Source organism: Parus major, chromosome 13, assembly GCF_001522545.3.
Source record: "Parus major isolate Abel chromosome 13, Parus_major1.1, whole genome shotgun sequence".
NCBI classification, from domain to species: domain Eukaryota; kingdom Metazoa; phylum Chordata; class Aves; order Passeriformes; family Paridae; genus Parus; species Parus major.
Window position 1 is genome coordinate 11169714 of NC_031782.1, and position 23333 is coordinate 11193046.

Below are 23333 nucleotides of genomic sequence, written 5' to 3' on the forward strand. Positions count from 1 at the left end.
GGGGAAAAGAGGGGGGGAAAAGAGGGGGGGAAAAGAGGGGGGGAAAAGAGGGGGGGAAGAGACAGCTGTGCTGTACATAGCACACCATAGGGTAAAATGCTAATTTTGGACATAGTGAGATGCCAGCTTTTCTGCCATTACAGCAAAACGTAAACCTCAGTTCTTCATCTTCCCAAAAATGAATAAAAATAGAGAGAAGTAAAAGATAGTTCTTCTTAGGCAGCAAGACAACAACTTTGATAGGAAGTTAGGTTGATTTTGCAGGAGAGAAGTGTCATGCATTTACCTATAATGCTGTGGAACTTGCAGGACTTGAAGAAAGCTGTTCTTGAAACCTGAAAGGAAAGCAATACTCTAACTAGTAGATGTGCACAATGCCACCACTACCTACCTGTGCTACAGTAACATACACAACTTACAGTGTAAAGGCATTACACTTGAAATACTTGGATGCACCTCTGCTCCCCTGCACGTTCCTGTAAGCTGTATGTGGAGAATGAAAAGTTCCTTGGCATGGATACCATCCATGAAATGACAATAATTCTAACAGAATAGGAGTCACTAAATGTTACTCTTTATATTAATTAATTTTGGTCTGCAAAGAAAAGAAGACAGAGAGGGACCATAGGTAAAATGAAAAAATCTATTGTTGTACTCTTTGTCCCCTCACAGAATTTTCCCCAGGTTGTGTGTCAGGAACAGGTTACAAGCATCCAGTCAGAAAAAATCCCCAAAAGAATAAAATCATAATTCACAAGCAAAAATGTAACTTACCAGCATTTCAATATCATTTAGGTTGTCTGTGTAACATTTTGGTGCAGATCATTCTTCCAGAAGTCAGCTGTTGAAGGGACGACTCTTCCACCAACAAACTGTTGGTTCCTTGGAGTCCCCTGATTTCAGTGATGGGCTCCCACACAGGCAGATTCAGGTGCCTGCTGTGCTTTTATGAAACTTGTTCTCATAGCAGCACACAATAGTTGTGTTTGCCTTGAATAAAGCTGTGTCTGATACTGGACAAATATTCACTTCTAATGTATGCTGACTGTCAATAAACTGTTTAAGAAAGCTGGCTAAAAAGTGGTGATTTTACCAGGAAACTGACATGCAAGTTTATGTAAAATTCACCAAATACTCAAATAATCAACTTTCACACATCAGTAAAGTTCCTGGATTCAGCAGAGTACTTGATTACATCCATGTAATTGCAGATTCCTATTGTTAGCAAGGTGTCATTTCTAATGTACAGTACCAGCTCACATCATGTCAGAGTGCAAAGGTGTGCTCTTACACATGGAGCCAAGTACTGAACCCCACATTGTTTTTTCTGTTATGTTATCCTGTTTTTATGTGAGATTTTTGGCTGGGCTCAGGTAACATCTCGAGTACTGACTGCAGTGACACATTAATTCCCAGATGAGACAGGTTTGCATGAGAGGAAATGCACATAGTGGATTGCTCTGCAGCTGAGGAATAGAAGTATGACATGTCACAAGTTCCAAATCTCTGCATTTCCAATACATTCTTGCAAAACTGACTAATTATATCTGTGCTCCATACCCAATAAAGACAACCTGTATGTTTGTACAGTCACAGAATATAGAAAACTGCCTTTTAAATGCATGTGACAAGGAAGATGTTACTGAGCCAAACATCATAATGAAAATTCTGAGCTCATTACCCAGGGGAAAAGAACCCTTACTTTGAGAGTTTTTAAACCATAACAAGCAGTGACAGAGACACTTCTTTCTATATAATGGGAATAGTACCTGTGCAACTGAACAAAGAGATATGGAACAGACTTTACCACACCAGATCATACATGGAAGAAAAACTATATCATTAACTTTTTGTTAAAACAAAAGGCTAATTGTACAACACACTGATTTATTCAGAGCATTCTGATGGTACTGTCATTCTGTTACATGACTTAGAACTTTTTCACAATGCAAGTCAGGCAGCACTTAAGTTCTATTTCAGACCAGTAATGCTGAATACTTATTCCTGATTCTGCAAGGCAGATGTAGGATCCCAGGACAGGATAAATCAGACAGAAAACTTCAATTAAACTTCTTCACTGTTATGGTCAGGCACTGGAACAAGTTGTCTGGGGAGGTTTTTCAATCTCTGTCCTTGGAGGTTTTCTAGACCAGACCAGACAAAGCCCTGAGTAACTTGGCTGACCGTTTTTTAATAGATTAGTCTAAGGACCTCCTGGTGTCCCTTTCATCCTGAATTATTCCTCAAGTATACCTTGAAATAAAAATACATATTAATCTACTTAGTGACTCCTCTTCCTCATGTAAAAAGCAACATTGAAAAAACCACACCTTCATTATCACATAAGAGCAAAAATAAACCCCAACTCTTTTATAAATGCAACATAAATGATAAAGACTATAATTTTTATTTCTCTCAAGCACTTAGACATCCTTTCCTTTACAAATGTTCATTCACAAAACATGTTGCAGGCTACTTAGTGTAACAGAACTATTATTCATGTGCCATTTTTGCTCAGAACAAATGCAGATCATGAGAAAGTTTATCTAAGAGTTAGAAAAGATATCTTGAATTTCCATCCAAATAGTTTTAGACAGAGTGTCAAAAACACACTGGATACTCTAAGTGGCATAGGTATCAAACATTTCTAAAACTAGAATAGTTTCCAAGTGTACACCAATTGCACACCAATGCAACAACCTAGTAAATTTGCAGTAGCACTTCCCCATATCAACTATAGTGATGTCAGATGGATAGAAGAGAGAAGAATTAGTCAGAGGGTAACTCCCCTAGCACTGCCAAAAGTTGGATAAGGCTGAATTCTTTTAAAATGAATGACTGCTGTCATAAGCAATATTAACTTTGAGTTCAATATATAAACTTAAGACATAGGAAAATGGTACTGCACCCAGTAGAGAAAGTAGCATGTGTCTGCTAAATATGGGTAGAATTTGATCAGCCTGACTAGCAGTACCAAATAACAAGAGCAAATGAAAACAGAATTAACCTGTTTCACAAAGCTCTCATCATTAGCAAGCTGTAATCAAGGGATGAAAAGACTGTAATTTTTAACTTTGACAATGCTGCTTCTAATTCAATTTCTTCTCTGTTATTCCACCAAAGTAAAATAATGTTTCCTAGGCTTGCCTGCTTGAAAGGTCAACCCTTCCTCAACCCAAATCTAATGTCATAATCAAAACTAAAGATGATCTTATTATTCACCCTGGCTTCTACTTGCTGAAACAGAACCAATGAAATTGTTTTCCTGTTCACTGACCAATGATGCAATATTTTGCATTTCAGTATGAAAAAGTAAAAGAAAAAACTTGGAATTCGGAAAAAAACAAAACTAAATCACCCAAACAAAAAATTACAACCCTGCTGGAGAATACAGACATTTCTTTAACAAGAGCTAATGAGGAGGATTAAGGTCATACTTGAGAGATGAACCTCCAATTCCTATTTTAGAAGCTTAGGACAAATGGACAAGTATCAGTGACCCAAAGACAGAGCACACCAATCTGGTCATTTGGCTTGCTCATCAAGCAGCAAATTGAATTCTTTTCAGAGAAGGAACCTAATGAGTGTTGCCACATCTCACCCCAGTCCAACTACTGTCCATAGGGAAACAAGGGACACTATGCCAGGGCAGGGTAAGAGCTGATCTCATTTTGTTTCTTGTTGCTGTTTTGTGAACAGGCCAAAACGCCTAGTCAAATTTCATCTGAATCCACAGTTCTGCATGAATCAAATGTTCATTTTCATTCTTCCCCCACTTAAGTAACTCATCATGAGCTGAACAGCATTAGCAAGAGCACTGGCATTAACTGTTTGAGCTGCTGCTATCAGTGACCAAGGGCAAATACAGATCAGACTGAGAACAGACTCAAACAAGTGCCCTCCTGCCCTTAGATGTTCTGAAAACTAATCTAAAAAACCTGAATTCATTCTCTAATGCAATTGATGAACAAAAGACAATTGTAGTTATATATATGGAAAAAACCCTCTATCTTAGGAAATAAAATTACAGTAGAAACATATTTCACTTCTTTTCACATGTGATCACCGTGTGATAGTCACAGTCTGCATTGTCTTCTAAAGCAAGAGACCTGAGGTCCAGGGATTCCAGCACCTGATAAATATTACTATTTCATAAAAGCTGTATTATGTTGAAGAAACTATTTCATTTTGAAAAAGACAGCAGACTGCTTAATTAACCTGATACCATGAAGAATAAGCCATTATTAGCTTTCACTAACACCTCCATCCCTTTTAATGGTCTAAAAGCTTTTTAAAAGAAGGACCTAACCACATGTGTACTCCAAGGAAAATAATAAAAACAAAGTATAAAGTCAAATCATACACTACATCCTGCTAAGGTATGTAACAATATCACATGAATTTTCCAATAGCACCTATAAATACTTATTTTTCTTGAAGAAGTCACCAGTTACAAGGCATCTGAAAAGAATACCAGACCTACAGAAAAAAAAAAATTGCCTGAAGTGTAACATTTTATAACTGAGATCCTAAAAATTAAAACAAAAAAAAAGGTGAATATTTACCTTGTAAAATTCAGACCTTCTCAAAACAGGACTGTAAAGTGCTAACCTTTCAGCCTTCCATACTTCCACATAAATTATTGGATATAAGATTATAGAGCTTTTGTTAGAAATATATTATTTTCTTTTGGAAAATATGTTTCTTCTCAAGAGATGCCTTCCTGGACATGTAGTTTATTTTTTTTTCCCAAACCTTAGCAAATACATTTGTTGTTTTCAGAATATGGACTTTCTGAAAAGGGCCCTTTTTGTTTCCAATGATCCCTTCATAAAATGCAGGATTGTTTATAAGGAAAAATTTACTCTTGTTCAAACTGAATATAAAAGACAAAATGCATTAGAAGTTTTAAAACCATTCACCTTTTGTTTCTGTCTTTTTTATTATATATGTTCTCATATTCAACTGTAGACTGATTAAAAAAAAAAAAAGGCACTTAAAATTATTAATTTCTCTGTGGAAATCTATGTTGCCAGTATGGTCTGGGGCTGATTAGATATTAGATACCTGGCACAGATTAGATATTTGTATACTGCATTCCCTTTTAGATTTAACTCCAGGTAGCTTGAAAGAATTAAGAGTCTGTTGCAGAGCTCCTCTACAATTCTTTCTTCATTTGCAAACACTACATCACCTTGTTTGTGCTATGAGAACTCCCAGAATGCAGAGACTGCTGCAAAGATGTACTGAGATATAATGAAAAATGGAAAATACTTCCCTCTTGCCTACCTGTAGGGTAATATATCTCAGATGTTATTTGAGCTACAGTCTGAGAGCCCAACCCCCAGCTGGGTGTGGGGGTGTGTGTTATCAAAACCTGATGAGCACTGGTTCCCTTGTACACAGCCCACCCTGATCATATGCACTGATGGTGAATCTAAATTTCCTTCCCCTCTTGAGACTACACAGAAGAATCATCTCCTGCTGAGGATTATTTTAGCTCTTCCTGAATCATCCTATCTCCACACTGAAGAGGAGTCAAGGATTTCCTGTTCATTTTCAGTGTGCATTATGCCACTGAAATTATACCTTTTCTCTTCTCAGCATACTTGAGATTAAATTACTAAGGACAAATAAAGAGCAAAGTACCTGTCCCAAGGAAGCCATACTAGAAGCTGATGGTGCCAAAATGGCAATGAACATAGGTGGAATTCATCACTGCTGGCTAAACAACCCATGTCTCTCCTCCACACACACTGCTGTACAGGTTGAACTGGCACAGAATCCAGATTAGGAAATCTGAATATGGAGATGATGATGAAGAAAGGAGCACTTTGATAAGATAACCTTAGATAGAGGAATATCCTCTCTGCAAGGGCCATGATGCAAAACAGACTAAGCTGAAGAGACAAAGGGGATGGAATGCACATTAAGTCTGATAAAAGGAAAAAAAAAATAAAAATTAACAACTTTTAAAATTCTAGCTGTCAGTGGCCCAAGAGTCATGTGTTTAGCTTTTCCCTTCCTGTGTAATTGTTGGAAGCCACGTGTTTCCATGGTATCCTCCTATGCCGAATACCCTGCTGCTGAGGACCGATGGTTTCCTGCCTGGCATCAAACACATTTTCCTCTCACCCAGAAAGCCTGGTCAGCTCCTGGAGTTCTACATTTGTCCTGTGTGACCTGATTACAGCTTTGATCGATGGCCAGAGCAGCCATCTGCAAAGTACTCAAAGCTTCAGCAAAAGGCTACTTTGATTTCTTTTCAGTGCCTTAAATGTACCCATAAAGTCAACTTGAGCAAACAAAGATGACTTCTCTATCTTTTGTTGATGAGCTTTCACAAATGGTCTGATTAGAAAGTGTTTGGTACTGGGCTGAACTGCCATGGGGAGGAATGATACTCTTTTGACTCTGTTTCTGGCTTTTTTCAGATTCTCTTACTGAATGGAAGTTTTTAACCTAGTGTGTTTCTCTGGTGGTTTTATCATGAAGTAGAAAAAAAAGAATTCCAATGATTTCTGCTCTGAACACCTCAGGCTTTTACATAAATTAAATGTCCTGAAAACTATTATTTCTCATTCATCAGCAAAGCATTTTCCCTGCCTGTGAGTGCTTTTCCCTGGTCAGTACAGCCACATGGGGAGCTCCCTGTCTGCCAAGGCCTCCAATAGCAAGGCTTTGATGTGTTTCTTTAATGCCACTTCGTTTATACACCATGGAAAGTCTTTCTGAGGATATGCTTCAGAGGAGAAACTCACTGCATTCTCGTTTATTCCACAGGAACAAAGAAATGGGAAAAAACCCAACAACCTGCTGTCACAAGGCAGATTCTGAATTCTACCTCAGTATAACATAAATACAGCCAAGCCTAGCCCATTATGAAACAAGATAAGAAGGAATTGAAGTAATTTTTTTTCTTTACGTGGCACCACATAATTGAAATGGACAAAGGTCCAGATGTACCAGATGAATCTTGAAAAACTTCATTTAAAAATATTCAAAAGAATCACAATAATTTGTTAGGCTGAGGATGTGCAATATGATATTTTATTAGTTTATAGGAATATGAAGTATTCATCAAATTGCCTTGTACTTCTTATTGCCTTTGAGCTCTCACTAGTCTTATGGATGATTAGCTGAGACATTCCTTTCAACAGCTACAATTCCAGAGAGGCAGGAAACAGCAGAGAAATAAAATCATTCTCAAGAATCATCAGAAACTCAGAAATACAAACTGCAGTGGCAGAGGTAGGGTGCAGTACAGATAGATATTTATTGAATTAAGTCAATATTCAAATAAAAAAGAATAAAACTCTGTTGCCTGAAAGTTGGGAAACTAAAAAATCATTTCTCTCTGGTATTATAACCCTGCTGTTCAGTATGTTGGAGGAAAAAAAAGAAAGGGAGGAGTAGAAGATCTCAGAGTAGACCACTTTGGGCATGATTGCCCAGAGGTTTAGAAGCATCTTAGAAAAACTGAATATTCAACAAGCCTTTGCTTTTAAAGGACCTCAGTGTGCAACTAGCTATACATGGAAAAAAACAGGATTTCATTTCTCAAAACTGATACTTTTTAAACTACTAGGAAATAGTCCTCTCTTACACTTTCAGCATCTCACTAAAACTGCCCTAGACAAATACGAAAAATGCTCTCTTTTATCTTAATAGATGACATCACACCCTCTATGTCATGTTTTATATTTTATATACAACCCTTTTCACAAGAATTTCTAATTTGCAAATTAATCTATATTTATGCAAATCTAGGTTAACAAAAATTTGATATAGGCCACAAATTTCAGTAAACACTATGATATGAAGAAAAAAAACAGCCCAGGCATTTAAGAAGATATTCAACTCTGGCACCAGAAAGAGGATGAGGGGAGGAAAGGAAGAAAGGAAGAAGCAGAGAAAAAATGGAATACATTAACATGTATTGAAATGGGATAAAAATCTCTAATTACAACTTGAATCACCTAACTTGACAATCACCCCTTTTTTAAACAAGGTATGTCTAAACTGGATTTCATAGAAGTATTTGGTATAAGACTAATTAAGAAAAGACAGTTATAAAAGATATGTAAAAGGTGTGTAGGAAATTGTACTGCACTGAAAGGTTGTGCTCAATACAAAGAATAACTGTAAGAAAAGCTCTTCCTTCTTGACATTAATATTTGTGTGTTGAAATTTTTAGTGAAACAAAATCAGCAGGCTTTTTTAGGACCAAGGATGATCAGAACAAACATAACAAGAAGTGGATAACCTTGAGGACTGTAGCAATATTAAGAACACTGATTTATGTGAACAGTGTTATGAAATGCCAAGTCATGTGTTCTTAGCACTATGCAAAAAAATTCTTCAAAAAGCTAGAAAGAATCCACTGCTGGAAAATGAGCAAGGAAGGGAAAGACCTTACTGTAGTGTTCCAGAAAAGACTCTCACCTGTGATATGCAGCGATGGAGAAAGGCAGGATTAATACCCTAGTGTAATACAGATTTCATCTGGGACACTATTTATAGTACTAGTTATTCCTAATGAAGAAATAATGTCAGTTCTGTATTTCTCTTAACATTCTCCTGCATGAGAAAGCTAAAAACTGGAATATTCAGTTTCATGAAATGAAGTCTATGAGAAACTACAAGTGTTTTCATTAACTGTGTTATGAAGGTTCCAGGAGGGCCAGAGAAGTTAATTTAAAAAAAAATTTAGGCCCAAGCAGTGAGTATTAATTTCATGCCTTCATAGGCATGAAAACACTTGGGGTAGAATTTATAGAATATCTAACTACTACAAGAAAACAGTGGTGAAACGGGCATTCAACAGCATCAGTAGGGCAAGAAACCAACCTTCTTCAGGCATGGAGCTTAACCACTTCTTAAAAGTGATTATGACTTCAGCACCTGCACTGACTGACTCAGAAAGTCACTTTCATTCTTATTCACTCTGCCTATCTACCTACCAGCATTTTTGCCTGAAGTGATTCATGAAGAGTAGACAGACAGGCTTTCATCAGGACCGAATGATGTTTATGAACACCAATCATTTTCTAAAGTAGCATGACAGTACTTCAAAACACAGTTCAGGTGTTACTTTATCCACATTTAGTGGACTTTATTATGGCAATGAAAGACAGGCTGGCTACATGTAGTATCCTGATTTAAATCCATTTTATCTTTTTGATGCTGCAACAGAGCTCACAAATCCACAAATGACCTCTGCTCTAGGCATCCCAATTTCTATGGTAAACTCAACTTCTATCCTTTCTATGATATAATGAGCATTAAGTTTTCATACCAAGTGGAACAACAACTTTGAGTGCTCAATACCTCAGTTTTTAGGATTTTTTCTTGAAAGATAAGTGATCTGCATCAAACCTCTGCTCTAAATCAGATAAAAGGGAAATTTCAATTTACAAGTCCCACATTCTAAGTCTGAACGAGAATAGGTGCTCTCACTGAAAAGCAGAGACACAATTTAAATTTCTGCTTTGCCTAAGGACTGACCTGACAGGTATTTTCTGGGATTATTTTCCAGATTGGGTTGTGAAAGGAAAAGAGGAGGGATATCTAGTTTGTGAATCCCAATAAGATTTAGTCATTTCAGCAATGCAGAGAGATGGCAAGATCTTGTTGGCCATTTAAACAATGCAGTAAACAGAGAGAAAGGACTTCCTCTGACTCTCCAGCTTCCCACCTCACACATGCAGTTATAAAATAGAAAAAAAAAACCAGGTCCTTGTTACAGAAAAAATTAAAAGACACTGTCATAGCAAAAAATTTCTCAATAAAAATCTCTGTAAGCCTGAATTATGCCAATAGTTTTCTCACACATTATAATCAGCCTAATATATATATATATATATATATATATATATATATATATATATATATATATATATATACACTGAACTACAAAAAAAACCCTAACAAACTAGATTTTATCGACTCTCAGTGTAAAGACCATCACTACGTTTTTTGCTGCTTGTGAATACCAGTACACAGAATTTTAATGATAGTCTCCTCTGCTTCCTTATGCATGGAAATTATTTTGGGCAATGGTGTCAGATGCATATCTGAAAATTCCAGTAAAATGAATGAAATTTGGACACAAATGTAAAGACATTCTTAAATGTTTTCTCAAAATGAAGTTAAGCAGTACTGAGTTCTTACCAGACTATACCACAAATTAAACACAGAAATCCAACATATTTTATAATACACAACTTATTTTAAAAACACACATACTCATGTACCATATATTAAAATGTGACATTAATCTTGAAAATTCTGATATAATCTTAATTAGAGTGTTAAATAACATGCTTGCAATATTGTCATTATAAAAGTGATCATTAATATTTTTCAGAGAAAAAGAGAGGTTTTATTTCACAAGTTTTTATGTAGATAAAAAGTTCAATAGACACAATCAGTATATATAAACAGGCTGTTTACATGCATTGAAAGTTTAACTACAGCACAGTGATTAGGAAAAAACAAAACACCTATTTCAAGGACAATTCTAACCTCTTGCCTTCACTTATAAATGGAAACAAGCTGCCACAGAGTTCAGCAGTAAAGGAGGATAAAGAACTGATAATAATCCTTGTGCTCCTCACATGAACTCCAACAAGGCATTTGAATGAGACTTTTAAAGCTGTAAATTGTCCATCAAAGCACAGAATAACTTTTGCTAATCCTTGTGCCACAAATTACTAATCCATCTGGAAAGCTATTTTTTTTGCATGTGTTTACAAGGATCTAAACATCATCAGACAGAAAGACAACTGGGTTAGTAACGTAAAACAAAAACAAAACAAAAAAACCCTGAACAGAACCTGAAAAAAACAGAACCCAACAGAAATATAAACTCTAAAGCAGTTGACCACAGAATAAGTAGGATTTGCAGCAGTACTTACAGCTTTCAATCTCCAGTGTGCAGTTCTGCTCATCTAGTGGATATCTCCGCAGGTCCATCATACAAGCAGCTGTTGTTGTAATTCTGGGAAGGAAAGAGAAGAGTTTGTTAATGTGCCTTACCCAGTCTTTCCTTGGTCACACCTTGTTGAAGGAAGAAACTGTGTTTGTACATAACTGATGCTCTGCCTGGTTTTGCTTGGATACCATGTCTGCTGCTTGCTTGTAACTAATGCTGTCCCATGGATGTTATCCCAGCCTGGTGCTCATGCACAGCTTCCCCTTGACACAAGTATTTTCTGCTGTGTGTTAAGCACAGCTGAATGGCCAAAGCACCTGGGGAATCTGCTTCCACACCATTAAAAAAATGAGAGCACTGGGCAGCAGCCATTTGTATAAGCTTTTGAAAGGCTGACCAAATGAATTAGCTCAAATTGTAAAATCCAAGATGATGATCTCCAGAATGGGACACAAGATGGAGTAGATGGAGTGCTTACAACACATGCAAACACTAAGACATTACAGAATCAATGTCTTTCTAAAGTACTGATGAGAGACTGGGTGCCCAACAGTTTCCTTCTCAAAATCCTGTCTCATGTATGAGATTTACTACTGGCCTTTCACAGTAGATATCTGGAATGTTCAATAACAATTCAAAAACTTCTTGTACATTCTTAGTCCTGATAAAAACCCTTCAGAGACCTCTTTTATTTGATAGATCTTATTCTTTCTCCTTGAATACATAAAAAGTGTTCACTAGCAGCATAAAATTACAGTTGCCTGGTCAAAATTCACTCAAAATTGACTGCAGCAACTATTTCTGCAAGGCACTTAAGAATCTTCATAAGTATGCTTACTGTCCTATCCTATTGGTCTCTTGAAAAAAAGGAACAGCTTTTGGCACCAAGTTCTTTCTTCATTCCATACAGGGGTACTCAGAATCACTTTAGAAAATATGTTTCTAATCAGTGTGTGTTACCAGAGATGCTTCACAAGAAAGCTTTTTGGAGTGGGACAAAAACATAGGGAAAGAGACTCCTTTGGCACCACTCAGTGAAAGCCTTCCAGCTTTTAACAAAATCAGACTGCTGAGGAATACATGTGTGTGGATATCAAATGCAAATGGAGCAAGCAGCAGCACATATTGTAAAAAAAAGCTCTTGACAGTTCATGCTTGGTTCCTTATTTTTAAATTTAAAGAAAAATCAAAGAAATCGCCCTGTTCCAGTATCAATGTAAAAATGATTATTTTGGGACAACCTTGAAGAAAGGTATAGTGAGACCAGAAAAAAATTACAGCTCCTTTTTTTTTTTTTTCTGGATTATGTTTGGGTTTTTTGTGGGAGGTTTTGTTGTTTTGATTTCATCAGTGTTTCCATACTTACCTGTATATTATAGTCAGGAGTTTTACAAGAGTTTCAGCAGTCCACAGAGGAAAAGGCAGAGCACAGACTTACAAGGTTTAAATGCACAAAAGAGTTGTGGTAAAAGCTAACCTGGTTGACTATTAATTTTTCTCATAGCTTTCTCTGCACTAAACACTTCCTGCCAAAGTCTGCCAGATCCAAAGGTTTCACACAGAGACAACCCCCAGCCCATGCTACCTTCAGCAAAGTGTCTGTTCACACTGATGGAATGGACAACTCACAATTCTCACACATTTCCTGAGGATTTTTGGTACAAAAATCTGAGAGGGGCCAAAGGCTGCAGACAGCTGGGATAAAAGCTCTGTAGGGAACATTACCAAATCATTAAAAGACACAATGCCCTGCCTCACCAGAAAGTAAAGGGAAAAAAAAGTGGCATGGTAAGGAAAATGATTGGTAGAGCAGCAATTTAATCAAGCCAGAAGAGAAGTTTTGAATAATGTATTTAATTCAACTTGCTTGTTTCTTTTTATCCCTAATGCAAATCCATTGAAATAAAATCAGAAGTCCGTCCTTTCCTCTCCTCGTACCTTCCTCATATTTTTAGCCTGGCTTCTCACATTTATAGTAAAGTAGAAAAAGTTCTCTTTCATCCTCATAATTATGTAAACAGCAAAACTACCTTTTGGTAATTTTTAGTGGTTTGAAATTCATGGTGATTAGCTAAATCAAATTAGAGCATGAGAATGCAAGAATTACCACCTTGGAATACTTTTAAAGGCAAGAGACATGACCCATATCTTTTCAGGCAGAGGAAGAAACAGCAGCTCATTTTAGAAGTTGGGAACACTTGAAACAGGCCCAAAGCCTCTCCCCCAGAGCAGAGCTGTTTCAATTTTCACAACAGGATTAAAAATATTTTTATACAGCCTGTACTAGTGCAAAAAAATATAATATTGTGTTTTGCATAATGTAACCTTGAGAACAAACAATGAAAAAGTGAAAGCTTTTAAAAAAACAACACTGTGACTCAAGGCACTGCAGTCATTAGGGATGATAAACAATAAGGGGACTCAGAGAAGCACCACATGAAATGAAAAACATCACAGAACTGTCTCTCTCATACACTCATCTTTTCATCTCATCTCTCATTTTCATCTGTTGCTAAAGAAAGAGAAACCTTGTGATATTTTATGATTCCTAACAATGAAAATGAGTTTTCATCCTCCTCTTTTATGAACTACATTTTGAATGTAGACCGATTATGAATCACAAAAAAAGCAAACCCTGAAGCACCACTAAACCAACTAAATAACGTATTATGAAGTAGACCTAGAGAAAACTTCATGTGTTAAAACAAGCACAGCTACTGCAAAAAATCTGCATCACAACTGACTTGCAGGGAAAGCAAAGTTTGTGGTCAATATTTCAAAATAATTCAGATAAACTCTGAGAAAGCTGAAAATTTGCTCACCTACAAATCTTTGGAGAGTTTGTGATTCAAGTAAGAGTTGGAAATTCTCACTACTTCTTTCAGAGGCCAAATGTGAAGGCCATAAAGAACTTTTTTTAAACATTTCCAAACTCAAAGTGAGGCAGAAAACAATACCTGTATTATGACAGTATCCCAGAAGTGCTAATAGGTCTTATTTTTCAGTTCTATGCAGGGGACAGTTTTTCAAAATCCTAGATTTTGCTTTTCTGACATGTGGGATTTGAAATTCAAAATAGCAATTTAAACAGTTCTGATGTAGTGAAGAAAAAACATCACTGGAAGAAAGGAGAGCAGTAACAGGTGGAGATGGACAGAATCTAATTCCCTCTTGAAGCTGCAATGGCTTTGCAAAGCTGTGGAGAATAAGCAGTAAGAGAAACTTCTCTCTGCCCTGGAAGGAGGCAGCCCTGACCTGCAGTTACAGGTTTACAGACACACAGAAATGATGGGCAAGAGGGTGACAATTTCAGATAGCTCTCCTGAGCTGAGTGGTGGTACTAGAACTCTGTAACACCATCCTGTTCTATCCTTAACAGATCATGATCCTATGGAGTCAAAGAAAGAGATGAAGCCCAGGAAAATACAAAAACTAATTCTTTCTCTAAATGTATGCACATATATCCTGTTGAAAGCAGAGTGAAATTCTGCTTCTGATTTGTGTATCTGTAAGCTGACTGACTCCCCATTAAGAGCATCAGGAGCTATCCAGAGCTCACAGACAACAGACTGAATCTCTTTATCGAGGACTTCATAAGAATTCTCTTGTGTGAGGTGACTGAGAGTCAGGAACTCTCTAAAGTAGATAATGAAATAATGTACTGCAGCTAAACCCACTGTTCACCTTTGCTTCTTGAGAAAACTCCTCCAGTTTTCTCCTCCATTTCATGACAGCTGGAAATACCTGTGACAGCAGCCAGCAGAACCAATTTTAAATATCTGGAAATTCTGGGAACAAAACATCACTGGGATAAATCCATCTTCTGGATGATAACATTAGATTTAAACGTATATCAAAGTTGATAGACATACTAATAGATCTACTTTTAAATAAAGTAAACGTATTGCTAATTAGAGAATTCACAGTATTTTTCCTCCTTCTCCTTATTCACAGAGAAGAAAAGCTTCCCTTGCGTGATCATAGGTTAAAAGTTGGCCATAGGAAACTCCAAACAATAGTAACATTTCTAAAAATTCAACTTTAAATATAAACATTCAGCTACTGAATCTTTCAACCATAAATCAGCTATAAACTTTTAACTGTAAACAGCATATAGAGTCTCAGTGTAGTTTCACAGGAAAAAAAGAACAGCTGTTTTATTGATGTTGGTATCTCTGAGATGAAACAACATGTATTACCCAGAATCTGTAATATGCTCTCTTCTAACACTACTCCTCAACATATCCTGAGTATTCCAACCTAAGTGTCAACAGCTCACTTTTCTTACTCCATTTGGAACTTGTTATCTAATGACATGTAGACATTTTCCCCTTGTTTCTGTAGTGTACAATCCTTAGACAGTAAGGTGCTCTCTGAAAGCACTAAGAGTATTAGTCAAAGTTGAAAGGCATAACCATAATACAAGTTAAGAATACAAAGGATGTGATACTAAAGCATTATCTAAATGTAATACAAGAGAGGAAAAATCTTTTGTAGCTGATAAAACACAGGGAGTCAGAACCCACACAGAAAATTTGACTTCATTAAGTTTTGTTGCTGACATTGTTTGGTAAAAGAAGCATACCAGATTTTTAAGAGGAAACTACAATCTATATGCCTCTGATCTTTCTTGGGAAGATGTTCTGCATTTCTCTGCTGACGTACAGCCTATTGTGCCAGCAGGAAAGAGTCATGGAAGACCAGAGAGCTGGCCTCTTATTTCATGGTAAAAGAATTCTGTCCCAGAAGAAACAGAATTTTCCTGCAGAGTTCCATTCCATCTTCTGCTATACTGCTATATATGTAGCTCTATAAATTGTTCTTTAAGTGAGATAGCATTTCCTACTATTCTGTCACTGTGTCCAAATTGCAGCCATAACATCATCGTAATTTAAATCCTTGCAAAAAGCACACATCAAACTGCAGTAAAATCTGCTACAATAACCTCAGCTTTAGACTGGAATCATTCAAACCTTTCTCTGAAGCAATAGGTTATTCTCTGGAAAATAACACCTATATAAAATGGCAGAAGAGCTCAGAGGAGCACTTGGTAATTTTAATATTTTATCACTGAGAAATATATCCTTGTCTTTCAGCATTCACTTCACTTCTCCCTTTCAAAATAAATAAATAAAAGGGAGAATACTATATCCTACACAAATTACAGAAAATGAAACAATATGACCATGATCAGCAGTATGAAACAAGCAACCTTAGAATAAAGTTAGTACATCTCCTCCAATTATCCAGAGTTTATAGTCCTTTTGCTTTACTAAACATCACTGAAAACATGAAAGTTATTTTTAAATATTTTGAAAAACAAGTTTCTTATTCTGGTTGGGAAAATTACATGCCTACTTCATTCAAATTTCAGCATTGAAATAAAAAGTGAATTATTTCACTTCCTTTCCCTTAAAAATTAATATTATTACCATCCAAGTCACACTGCATAAATCATATATACAAAACATTTTTAAACCAGTTGTTCTGATATTACACCACATTAAATACAGACTCTCAAACTATGGAAGAGAGCTAGAATTTTCTAAGGAGACACATGCATTTGGTGGGTTTTTAATCAGTTCTCACTACCTAAAATAACATGCTTAGCTCTAACACGTACATTGCACTGTAAGCATACCCTATATTAACAATTTTTATTCCAGGAATATGAAGATATAGTTCCTAATTAACTGAAGTCCTAGAGAAAAAGGGGAGTATCTTCACAAAATATGCATCAATGCACCAATTGTGCAAGCAGTGTTGCATCTAAAACACAGAAATAAGGAAGTACAAATTATCATAGATAAAATTATATGAACTTTGCCCCAGGCTACTTTTACATGCCTTAAGAGAATAACAACTGCATTAGCCCAACACCTATCTTTGGAAGAACAGTGTCTTGTTTCATCCTGTGTCAAAACGTTCTGTTGTGTGGATCTTACAAGATTGCAACCCTCTCCTCCCTCCAAAACATCTGCAGGAGCCAACCTCCAGCAACTTCTGGTTCTGGAAACTGACTTCCATGGGGATGCCAGCTGGTGATGCTGACACAACATGCACCTCTCTCTGTTAGGAGCCTGTGCTCTGGATAATGAGTTCACTCAGAAAATGCAGTAATTTCATCATGTTTTAAACCATGGTTTCTGTGTATTTGATTTCTTCAAAATCCTCCCTTCTTACAAAATACCACCAAGGAAGAATATTACCCATTAGTTGTCTATTCCAGGAAACTGAGTGGAAGGTATTTTTGCTGTTCTGGAGGAAAAAAGTTCTACTTGAGTTAAAAACTAATGTGAAAGTCAAAACAATCTACAGGACGAAGTATTATGATTGCAGCTTATTTAGTAATTCTTACAGAAGTAGTAAGATAAGAGCCCAAATCTTCCATTCCTCTAGCTTTTGTGAGCCAGACAGCTCATTTACCACAGGAAAATGTCAATAGAAATAATAAATGTGAGTGGAGTCTTAATAAGCAGAATTATTCCCAGATCCAAGAAGGCAGGAAAAAGCCAGTAAAAACCCCTATAGCACAGACCAGAAATTTTTAAGTTTTTTTCAACAACCTTTACAATAAAGCAGTAACCCATGTTATTAGTACAAAACACTGAAACAAAAGTAAAATGAACTCTCCCTGTCCTAAAACAGGAATCACATTTTAAAAACAATCAAGCAGGGAGACATTTAACAGTCAGCATGAAGGTGAGCTGCATGAAGCAGAATAGAATAACAGACACAGGTTATTACTGAACTCAATTTTTATTATAAATTTTTATCCAGACTGGAATGCAAAGAGAGTTGCACTACCTCTGTGTAGGATTTCTATTAGACCATTTACTTTCTATGCCTTTCCCCCATTAAACAATCTACTATAGACCTTTGCATTTCTAGCAAAAAGGAAAAGCCCACAAATATGTAATTTCTTTCTTCTTCACTCTGTTCTGAAAAAACTTCACCAGAGCTAGTAATGAAGTGTTTGACCACCTTTTCTTAGTATCTTTTTCTATTTTCTGTCTGTAGACAATCTGACCTTCTCTAAAATGCATCAGAAACTATTTCAGTAGCATGTCAAAGTGTCATGGTACACACAACCATGATTTGCTCACCACAATAGAGAATGAGTAAGGGAAAAATCCTCCTCCAATCAGAGTCACCACTACATCATTATGTGTTAACCCTGCTGCCTTGCAGTTACCACCAATGCCCAGGATGCCTTGAGTGTCCCAGTTAGTGAAACTTCTAGAGAACATTGTACTAGGCCACCTCTATCCATGACCAAGTCTTATAAAACTGCAGAATTTTATTTTTTTGGTTCTGATTTTTCTGATGTCAAAGACGACGGTGTTCCTCATTCTTTACTCCCTGAACAGGTCTCAAAACAAACTGTCATTCACCAGATACTCAGTTTATAAAACCAGAGCATGCTAGCAATCTCCCAAAGTAAGAGCCACAGATCTGTGTCCCAGGGAAGCACATCCTGAGCAACCTGACTCACTGTAGCACAGTTGCAGTGTAATGTGCTCTCTACTTGCCACAAAGTGCTCTTGCAAAATGCATCTCCTAACCTCTGTTAACACATCTTCTTTCATTCTCTGAGAGGTGAGGCACTGTCAAACAGCTGTAGAAAGTAATTTTTTATTTTAAACATTTCCCATGAGAGTTGGAAGCACATGCAGTTGCTAAGCTCATCAGAAGGAGAATGATGCAGCCAAAACCTCCTCTGTCCCCACTTTCCCTCTCTATGCATCTTGGAGACTTAAAAAGCAAAAAAAAGAATGAGAAACTGTCCCTTTTTGTGCTGTTATTACACAAGCTGATTAAATCTCCTGTAATCATTCAGTAGAACAACCCAAATATCTTTATAATTGACTGTTGCATTTTTGTTCATTATATTTCATATATATATATATATATATATATATATATATAATTAATTATATCAATTACATAAGTAATTGATACATAGAGGTATACAGAGGTATTGCTAAGTTGCACGTCCCCCCCACTCCTATGTTAATAGTTTAATCCCAGTTGTGCCCTCCTACCCTGGCAGCCAGCTCACCCTGATACCTGCCCCTTGTTCCCAAATGCTCTCTGTTCCCCCTCCCATTAAGTTGTCAGTCTTCCCTTGTGCCATTCCCCTGCCTGGATCTCCCTCTTTGGAATCCCCTACTCCTTGAAGCCCCATGGGACCATGTGAACCCCTCTCCTCCCCTTGTCTTCCCCACTGGTTTCTGAAATATGTTATCCCACAGTTCCTCCTCTGTGATTTGAATCTGTGATTTATTTTCATGTCTCCTTACCTCATCAGAATATCTGTTCTGGGAAAGGACATGGAAGAGGCTGTTACAGGAGCTCCTTCCTGAGCTATTACAGAACCAGGACTGTGCAATTCATACAGATAATAACAATATTTCACTGGAACACCTCAGCAGCAAGGGGGAATGGAACAGGCCCAGAGACAGGCAGAGAAAATCCCATGGCCTGTATTATACCACATAAAATGAGCTGCCAAAAAGGCATATAGGATAGGTCTGACATGGGCAAAATATGAACAAGCTTATTGTGCCCATTTTAGTCTTAAACTTTATTGCTATTTTTCCTCCTCAGGCTAACATGCAAGTGGAGATCTATGGAGAAAACCCATTTTGAAGCTGTTTCTGATCCTACTCCTCTTTTCTCCCTTCTGACAGAGAGGTTTACTGACATCCCCAAGCCAGTACAATTCTTTTTATTTTGACAATGAAAAAATAAATTACTCAGAATTGCCTTCTATCACATTCCAGATGTCATGCCTGGCCTCAGCGCTCTCATCTATTTTTTAGGCTTGTGTTGCCCATTTAATATATGATCCATTTGGGACACCAAATACTCTTATTGCTTTAATATATTATTAAAGCAGCAGGAATATTATTTTGAAAATGGGAAGCCATGTTCTTGAACATTTCAAAATCAGTGCCTACCATCAATTCAACTCAGCTTTAGCTAAGAGTTTATTGGATGTGTGAGAGAAGCATAACAATGAGTCAAATCTAATGGCTAAAATTAACAGTCTAAGTTAACTCCAGCCATCCCTCTGGAATCCAGTTCCCAATGGCTACATCTCCTCCTGTGCCAAAATTATGATGCTCAGTCACAACCTTTCGCTTCCTCATCTTAATTTCAAAACATTTGTAACTTTATTCCAAAAACAAACAGGAAAACCACCCAAAAGACTTCTGACATATCAGCTGCATCATACTGTCAAGAACTGAAAGCTTGATAAGCTTATATAACACACTGAATGCTGGAAATCTAAATAGAAAATCTGGATGGGGAATATTGAGTTGGTTCTGTCCTGTTTATGAAATAAAACCTCTGAAAATTCTCAGTAAGTAGATGTGACCAGAACTCTAATCCATACACTCTAAAAACCACCTCCACCCCTCAAAAAAAACCCCAAAACAACACTTTCCTCTTCATTACCATATTTTCCTGAAAAATATGCTTTTTAATAAATTAAATTTGTATTCCCTTAAGACAAGCTCCAGTTCAGAAATCTTACCAAGGTCCCTTCTCTTCTATTCTAAAGCTAGCAAGATCCATCAGTTTCTGCAGACAAAGTTATTTGCATTTATGATCAACAAAGCCATTAGATTTGGAAGATATGTGACTCTGACCTGCCAAACAGCCTGAAACGATGCTGTACACAATCCCATTAGCAAATAGGGTGTGACCTCAGTCAGATTAGAATCACTTGAACTCAGAGACACTGAGTTCAAAGATAGACTCTCTCAAAGAGAGTCTGAGTTCAACTGATTCTAATCAGTTTAATCAGGTCTGTGTTTCCCATAGACTTATGCAGACAGTGAATTAAGTCACTTATAACATTCTGTGCAGCCAGAACTGCATTTTAATACTTCACACTGCACTGAAAGTTGAATCAATGTATGGGCTACATATGAAGGATTTCTTTGTATTGTGTACTTTCATAATTCAATTTAGAAAACATGTCCCCCATTGCTTTTTCTGTTACCTTGTCTATACATGAGCCTTCTTTTCTGCAAGAATCAATGTAAAACTACTTCACATTTGTGGCAGATGAAAAGTCATCTGGAAAATGTCAGTCCTACCCAACACAGCAAACATCGATCTGATGAGAAATTAAACATTTGTCTCAGATATGTCAGACCTGTCCAGAACCCATTCCTTCAATTCAGGGAATTTTTAAAGTCATCATTTTGCTGTAGAAAGTGCACTTTTTTTGGTTTTTTATTTTTTTCCCCACTCTCTAAAATTACTCCTATGTTATACTTAAACATCTTTTATACATCAGCAACAGGACAACACATGCTGCAACTCAGTAAATCAAATTCAGAGCCTTGGGAAGCATTTACTTGATTAAATGCACAGGTGCTTTGAGGTGACTGCAAACACTGGCATAAAGCAAAAAGCACCACTGGCGCAGCAGGTTCAGTACAGAGCCATCTTTGAGTCACAGCACAGAGGTCAGTGGCTGCAATGTCCCTTTCTACATATCCTCACCCACTCCTGAGCCCAGGCATGTGAGCAGTGGCCATCCAGCTGCAGCCCTTTGGCAAAATCCACAGAATCACAGAATCACATATATGTCAACATTGCTATTACTTACCATGGTAAAAAGCCATGGTGGTTCCCACTGTCCGCCTGGCAAGGCGACCTTTTAATTTTTTTAATGTACAAGGATAACACTAGCACAGTAACAAAGACCACCACTCCCTTCAAGAGGCAGAGTGCTCATTGGAAACATGCTGGAAGAGTTTTTTAAATATAACTACTCAACAGTAAAGTCTTAGCAGGGATGGGGACTTCAAGTTGGTGTTATCTGCAATATCAGGTCAGAAGGAAAGGATGCTGTGTAACAAAACAGCCATACTTTTATGGGCAAGCAAGTTTCCCAGGAGACAAGCATGGGATGATACACTAAAACTATCTGTGCCATGTTTTAAATGGGTAAGACAATGCTCTATAAGCCAGTTCAGCATTCTTCTCAATTCCCCATGCACGTTCTCAAGTTTGTAGTTAAATTCTATGAATTTATTAGGAGAAATATCCATCTGTTTGGGGCTTGTTTGGTTCATTTGAGATTTTTTAATTGCCAGTATTTTTTATACAAATTTACTTTCAGATATTTCAAGCACTGACCAGAATTCATCACTACTATCATGCATGTCTCTGATAATGTGAGCCAGGGGCTGGTGACAGCAGCTGAACATGAGCCAGCCCTGTGCCCTGATGGCCAAGAATGCCAATGGCCCCTGGCCTGGATCAGGAATGGTGTGGCCAGAGGAGCAGGGAGGTCATTCTGCCCCTGTGCTCAGCCCTGGTGAGGCCACACCTTGAGTGCTGTGTCCAGTTCTGGCCCCTCAGTTCAGGAAGGACCTTGAGACTCTTGAGAGTGTCCAGAGGAGGCAACGAGGCTGGTGAGGGGCTGGGAACACAAACCCTGTGAGGAACGGCTGAGGGAGCTGGGGGTGTTTAGCCTGGAGAAAAGGAGACTCAGAGGTGACCTTATCACTCTCTACAACTCCTGAAAGGTGGCTGTGGGCAGGTGGGGTCGGTCTTTCTCCAGGCAGCAACTGACAGAACGAGAGGACACAGACTCAAGCTGCACCAAGGGAAATTTAGGTTGGCTATTAGGAAAAAGGTTTTCATGGGAAGAATGATAAAGTACTGGAATTGTCTGTGTGGGGAGGTGGTGGAGTCACCATCTGTGGATGTGTTTAAAAATAGACTGGATATGGCACTCAGTCTAGTTATGGTGTTCGGGCATGGGTTAGACTTGATGATCTTGAAGATCTCTTCCAACCTAGTCATTCTGTTGAAAGGTTGAAAATATATTTCTTATGTTCATTTAACCTAATGCTAGAACCAGTGACTCTGCAAAATCTCTCCCAGGTGATAAATCTCATTTCTAACCATAGACCAGAAATTTAGCAAACAATGTCAGCAGTTTAATAACTCTCCTGTTAAGGTGAAATGTTTTTTCTCCTGCTGCCCCTCCAAGGTGACAAAAGAGAAATTACATGAACATCAGTACTGCATTACAGAAACCATTCTTTGGAATGGTCTGAAATTTAGATGGGAGTCTGTTTATATTGATCCACATTTCATAGAGACACAAACTGAGGCAATAACCATCTTGCTTATAATGGCTCCACTTTTCACAATTTTCAACAGTAACCAACTCAAATTTTGGATGCTGAAAGCATTGCGAGTTTGTTAGTGGTACAGTGGATCTGTCTCAGCTTTCCATTTACTCCAAGTCTCCTTCTATAAACAGATTCAAACATGACTGCAGTGACTTAAAAGGGTATTAATAATTTCTCTGTTCTTTGAATAGCAGAGACACTCCTAAATTCAGAATACCAGCACCTCG

At 37.4% G+C, this 23333-nt stretch overlaps 1 protein-coding gene across 3 annotated transcripts in view; it reads right to left on the bottom strand.

The window, feature by feature from the left end:
• Positions 1 to 23333, bottom strand: part of GABRB2 (gamma-aminobutyric acid type A receptor subunit beta2) — a 132961-nt gene that overhangs the window by 52220 nt on the left and 57408 nt on the right. For all 3 annotated transcript variants that reach the window (XM_015641800.3, XM_015641799.3, XM_015641801.3), the window contains one exon: positions 10920 to 11002. In XM_015641800.3, coding sequence (XP_015497286.1) covers positions 10920 to 11002 — 83 coding nt within the window. The remainder of the gene's footprint in view (positions 1 to 10919; positions 11003 to 23333) is intronic.